Source organism: Myotis davidii, unplaced genomic scaffold (genome assembly GCF_000327345.1).
Source record: "Myotis davidii unplaced genomic scaffold, ASM32734v1 scaffold425, whole genome shotgun sequence".
Classification (NCBI taxonomy): domain Eukaryota; kingdom Metazoa; phylum Chordata; class Mammalia; order Chiroptera; family Vespertilionidae; genus Myotis; species Myotis davidii.
Genome location: NW_006296413.1, coordinates 4557904 through 4563099, shown reverse-complemented (window position 1 = coordinate 4563099; position 5196 = coordinate 4557904). Strand labels below are relative to the sequence as shown.

General features: G+C 62.4%; 1 protein-coding gene across 1 annotated transcript in view; it reads left to right on the top strand.

Annotated features, from left to right (window-relative positions):
* Window positions 1-2431: 2431 nt before the first annotated feature.
* Window positions 2432-5196, top strand: part of PLCB3 (phospholipase C beta 3) — a gene marked incomplete at its 5' end in the record, with an annotated part of 12128 nt that continues 9363 nt past the window's right edge. The window contains 9 exons of the mRNA XM_015568982.1: window positions 2432-2566; window positions 2791-2859; window positions 2947-3087; window positions 3313-3392; window positions 3473-3526; window positions 3610-3685; window positions 3787-3887; window positions 4297-4463; window positions 4555-4701. Coding sequence (XP_015424468.1) covers window positions 2432-2566; window positions 2791-2859; window positions 2947-3087; window positions 3313-3392; window positions 3473-3526; window positions 3610-3685; window positions 3787-3887; window positions 4297-4463; window positions 4555-4701 — 970 coding nt within the window. The remainder of the gene's footprint in view (window positions 2567-2790; window positions 2860-2946; window positions 3088-3312; window positions 3393-3472; window positions 3527-3609; window positions 3686-3786; window positions 3888-4296; window positions 4464-4554; window positions 4702-5196) is intronic.

The window sequence follows — 5196 nt, the reverse complement described above, 5'->3', positions numbered from 1 at the left end:
CATCCCAGCCTGGCCTGGCCCTGGCGCCCCCCCACCCCAGACAGGCTGCGCTCCGGAAACTTGAGTCCCCAATGGTCCCCGCAATGAGGACTTTGTCCTCCCCCCGCCCCGGCCCCTCCGCTGCGGGAAATGCGGCTTTCCACTCCTGGGCCCCGAGACTTCGAACCCCAATAAATCCCGGCCCCCTTTCACCCGCCTTTCCTACCCCTCCTGGCCGATCTAATTCCTGTTCCTCCAACCCTAGGCTAGTCCCCAGACCCTTGCCCCGCACTGGACTCTTTGGTTCGAGACCCCTGATCCCCAATCTGGCCCAGGTGCACCTCCCTTCTGGGGGGTGCCGCTGGGACCCTACGCTTCCCCATGCCCTAGTCTGAACATTCTCCTCCATTCATCACTCTTTCACCCGATGTTGGTGGGCACCCCTCTGCCTTGCCCGTCCAGCTCCCAGCTCAGGTGGTACCACCAAGTCATCCCCTAGTGGAGCCTTTGCCCCCCAACTTCCTCCACCCCAGGGAAACTTTGCGTTCCACTCCTTAACATCGGGACTTTGAACCCCAATAAATCCAAACCCCTTTTTACCTTCCTTGCCTCGGCTGTCACCTGCGGCTGGGGCCCCAGTCCTGTGCCCCACCCTCATTCCCCACGGCCCCCCTTCCCTGCCCCCTGAACCCCTCTTTCCCCAGGGGCGCCACCCGGCTGCCTGAGCTTCCTCGCTGCTCTCACCCAGCCAGGCCAGAGGCCTGGAAGTGTCTGGGCTCCTTTCCGGCTGGGTGGGGCGGGTAGGCGTGGGAGCTGGGGGAGGGTGGGGGCGTGGCCTGAGGCAGCAGGTGTGCCACACACGAGGGTGCCTGGAAGCCCCAGGGGCCTGGGGAGACCCCTTCCCGGAGATGGCCTAAAGGGAAAAGTTTCTCTTTTTCCTCCCAGTGTGATAAACCCAAATAAGGAAGTGGGAACAGGGAGAGGGCCTTGGGGGTGGGGTGGGGGTGCTGACAAGGACTTGGGGCTGAAGGGCAGGGGGCCTGGGCTGCTTTTGAGGGCCAGAACCCTGGGGAGGGACAGGGCTCGGTCCTGGGGGCATTACTACAGAACTCCCCCCTCCTCACACTGTTGGGGTGTCCTGAGCCCCAGGGCAGGGTCAGGAACCCCAGAGAGGGGCTGAGGGTGTTTGTTAGCACCATGAGGTGAGGACGCGCAAGCTTCCCCATGTTCCAGGGCTCCCTGCACCCTCTGCCCTCAGATCAACTTCCTGTCCTTTGTAAGCAAAGCCTGAGATGGGCGGGGCTGGTGCAACCCCGTCTTGGGAAGAGGAAACTGAGTCTGGAGACTGGGGGCTAATCCCAGCCCCACGCTGGGGTTGCAGCTGAGGCCAGGAGCGGGGATCCTTGGCCGGGCCCTGCTTCCCTGCCTCCTAGGCCACAGGGCTCTGGAGCCGCACAGCCGCATGCAAACTCTGGCTCCTCTTGACCTTTCATAAGCTAAGCAGCCCCTCCAGGCCTCAGTCTGCTCGCTTGTGAAATGGGAAGAATAATAGTGCCTACCAAGTAGGGTTTGTTAGGCGGACTGAGTGAGCTCCTGGATGTTAAGTGCTTAGATGTGGCCCTGGCACACAGTAGGGATGATGTGAAGGCAGCTGTTTTATCGATGATCTGATTGCCAGACTTCGATCAGCAGTTTGGGGGTGACACCAAGGTGAGGAGGGGTCTCAGGAGAGTTCTAGCTGTGGCCACTTGGCTGCTCGGGCCCTGGCCAAGTCTAAGTCCCTCTTGACCGCCCTCTCTGGCTGCTGTCCTCAGTTGCCTGGGGTGGCCCTGGGTGTGTGCCAGGGCCCAGGCCCTCAGAAAATGGGGCCAGCACAGCCTTCCCTGCCCTGCAGGGCTGTTTGAAGGGGACAGACTTCGCCTGGTGCTGAGGGCGGGGCAAGTCCCCCGCGGAGTTTCTCGTCTGTGCCGTGTAAGATGGGAGTGGGTAATGGACTTTAAGGCAGATGTGAGGGCTGGCTGGTCGTCATGGGGTCCCTGGGGCTGTGGGGGTCAGGTTTCCGAACCCTCTGCTTTTATCCCATAAATATTCCCAATGGGGCCGCGCAGCTTCAGGGAGCTCTCAGGCTTCTGGGGAAATCAAGCCTGAGGTTGGGGTCCAGGAGGCCTCCCCAGACGGGTGGGTCAGATTTCATGGGTAGAGAAGGAAGGAAAGGATATCTTAGCGGAGGAATAATGACTCAGAAGCTGGAAGTGGGGGAAAGGTAGTCCACGTGACAGAGTCTTAATTGAGAGAGAGAGGTGACACTGGGAGGGGTGTCGGGACCCCAGAGGACACCCCCAGGACCTCGGCTTTGTCCGGAGGACGGCAGGGGGCATGAAGGACCTTGGGCTGGGCGAGGGTGCGTCTTTGCTCACTGTCAGAAACGCTGTCAGAAACGCTGTCCCGGTGACCAAGCCTGGGCTGCAGCCCTCACCCCTTGACCCCTATTGTGTCATCCCTTCCCCAGGAGGCCTCCAGTCGGAACCTGGTGACCCTGCGCGTGGACTCCAATGGCTTCTTCCTGTACTGGACAGGACCCAACATGGTGAGGGCGAGCGCCGGTGCGGCTCACTCAGGTGGCGGGCCCCTGCCCCAGACCCCCAGCTGCCTCTGACCACTCCCTTGTCTTGCCGGACAGGAAGTGCTAAGGGCAGGGGCTGAGGCATGGGTACAGGGGTGGCCAGGCCTTGGCCGGGATAGGGAGCTTGGGGGCTCTGGGATCTCACCCTGTAGCCAGTGAGGACCCAGCCTGGCATCTGGTTTCCCCAGGAGGTGGACACACTGGACATCAGTTCCATCAGGGACACACGGACAGGCCGTTACGCCCGCCTGCCCAAGGTGAGCGGTGGGGCCAGGACTAAGCATGGGAGTAAGGCGGTGGGGGGTAGGGATACCCCTCCTCACCCTTGGCTCTAACCTACTCAGGACCCCAAGATTCGCGAGGTGCTGGGTTTTGGGGGCCCTGATGCCCGGCTAGAAGAGAAGCTGATGACGGTGGTGGCCGGGCCAGACCCCGTGAACACAACCTTCTTGAACTTCATGGCCGTGCAGGACGACACAGCCAAGGTGGGCTGGGGCTGAGCGATTGCCCAGGGGAGCCACCACCCCACTAGCTGAGTCAGCCATCCCTTAGTGAGAGCCTGTTGTATACCAGGCTGTTCTCTGCCCTGAATTCTCACCGTCCTCTGACAAAGCAGTATGTAAGCATTTGCTGTGTACCGCACGTGGGCTGTGGCCGAGCCAGCCCCTCCGGCCCCACTCACCCTCCCCTCCTGCATCCTGACCCCTCAGGTCTGGGCTGAGGAGCTGTTCAAGCTGGCCATGAACATCTTGGCTCAGAACGCCTCCAGGAACACCTTCCTGCGCAAAGCGTGAGCCCCAGGCTTGCCTGGCGGGTATGGGGGTGCAGGTGGCCGTCCCCAGGGCGTGAGCCTTCTGCCTGTCTCCCCAGGTACACAAAGCTGAAGCTGCAGGTGAACCAGGATGGACGGATCCCGGTCAAGAAGTGAGCACCCCTTCCCTTCGGCACCTTGCCCTGATCCTGGTGACCTTTGCCCCCACTGACCTTGACCCCTCCCATCTGTTCAGCATCCTGAAGATGTTCTCAGCAGACAAGAAGCGGGTGGAGACTGCACTGGAGTCCTGTGGCCTCAATTTTAACCGGGTGAGGGGGCTGGGGGCAGGGGCCGGGTGGGTCTAATGGGCACCTGCTTTCGGGGCTGCCTGCCCCTGGGTTCTCACCCCCATACTCCTCTTGGCCCCCAGAGCGAGTCCATCCGGCCTGATGAGTTTTCCTTGGAAATCTTTGAGCGGTTCCTGAACAAGTTGTGTCTTCGACCGGACATCGACAAGATCCTGCTGGAGATGTGAGCAGGGCTGCGCCCGCTTACCAGCCCCCGGTGCTCCGCACCGGCCTCTGCTCAGGGGTTCCTTCCAGCCCCGGGGGGCGAGGGAGCTGTTGGGGTCCCAGTGCACGGGCTGTGGCTGAGCTCAGAGCCGCTTTGCCCGCAGCTCTGTTCTCTGCTGCCCGGTTACTTCCATTGGCCCACACTGGGGACGGGAACCAGGCGCTCAGACTGCCAGGGCCTCGCCTGAGCTCCACGGCCCTTGCTAATGCCAGTGCCAGTGTCGAGTGGAAGGGATGGATGGGGAGACTGAGACCAGGAGAGACTTGCCTAGGTCCCAGTCAGTGGGTGCCAGCTCTCTCTGCCAGGGCGAGGGCTTGGCGCAGGGCCTGGCGAGGCTGCAGCCTGACCCGGCCTCCCGCCCCGCCAGAGGTGCCAAGGGCAAGCCGTACCTGACACTGGAGCAGCTCATGGACTTCATCAACCAGAAGCAACGGGACCCAAGGCTCAATGAAGTGCTGTACCCGCCCCTGGGGCCCTCCCAGACCCGGCTGCTCATTGAGAAGTATGAGCCCAACAAGCAGTTCCTGGAGCGAGGTGAGCCAGCTGGGCGGGGGTGGTGGGTGGTGGGCAAGGACCGCAGCAGGGCCGGCTGACCCTGACCCCGCTGATCCGCCCCGACCCCCAGACCAGATGTCCATGGAGGGCTTCAGCCGCTACCTGGGAGGGGAGGAGAATGGCATTCTGCCCCTGGAGGCCCTGGATCTGAGCGCAGACATGACCCAGCCACTGAGCGCCTACTTCATCAACTCCTCACACAACACCTATCTCACAGGTGAGTGAGCTGCCCGCCGCTGGCCGGGAGGGAGGAATGGCCTCGTGACCTTTGCCTTCTGGCCCTTTCTCCTTTTGGGGTGGCCAGTACTAGAAAGGGCCGGAAGGCAAAGGGGTGGCCGGGAACAGACAGCCTGCCCGGGGGACCAGGCGTCTCATGGGTGGTCGGAAGGCTTCCTGGGGGAAGGGCCGATGGGGCAGGTAACGGGGGAGGGGGCCGGAGAGGGAGGTAGGACTAGACTCAGCAGGGAAGGAATTTGGATGTATCCTATGTGATCAAGAAAGGCCTTTTGGAGGGTGTTGAGCGGGGGGTGTGACCTGGTATGATCTAGAAGGATGACGCCAGGCGCTCTGCAGAGACTGGAGGGGAGGCAGGGAGGGGCCTACTGTCCTCCGGCAGGAGCGATGGAGGCTGTTCCAGGGCAGCAGCGGTGGAGGGGGAAGGGGAGTGAGGGGCCATGGGGGCGTTGGGTGTGGCTCGCTGGTGGGATGGGAG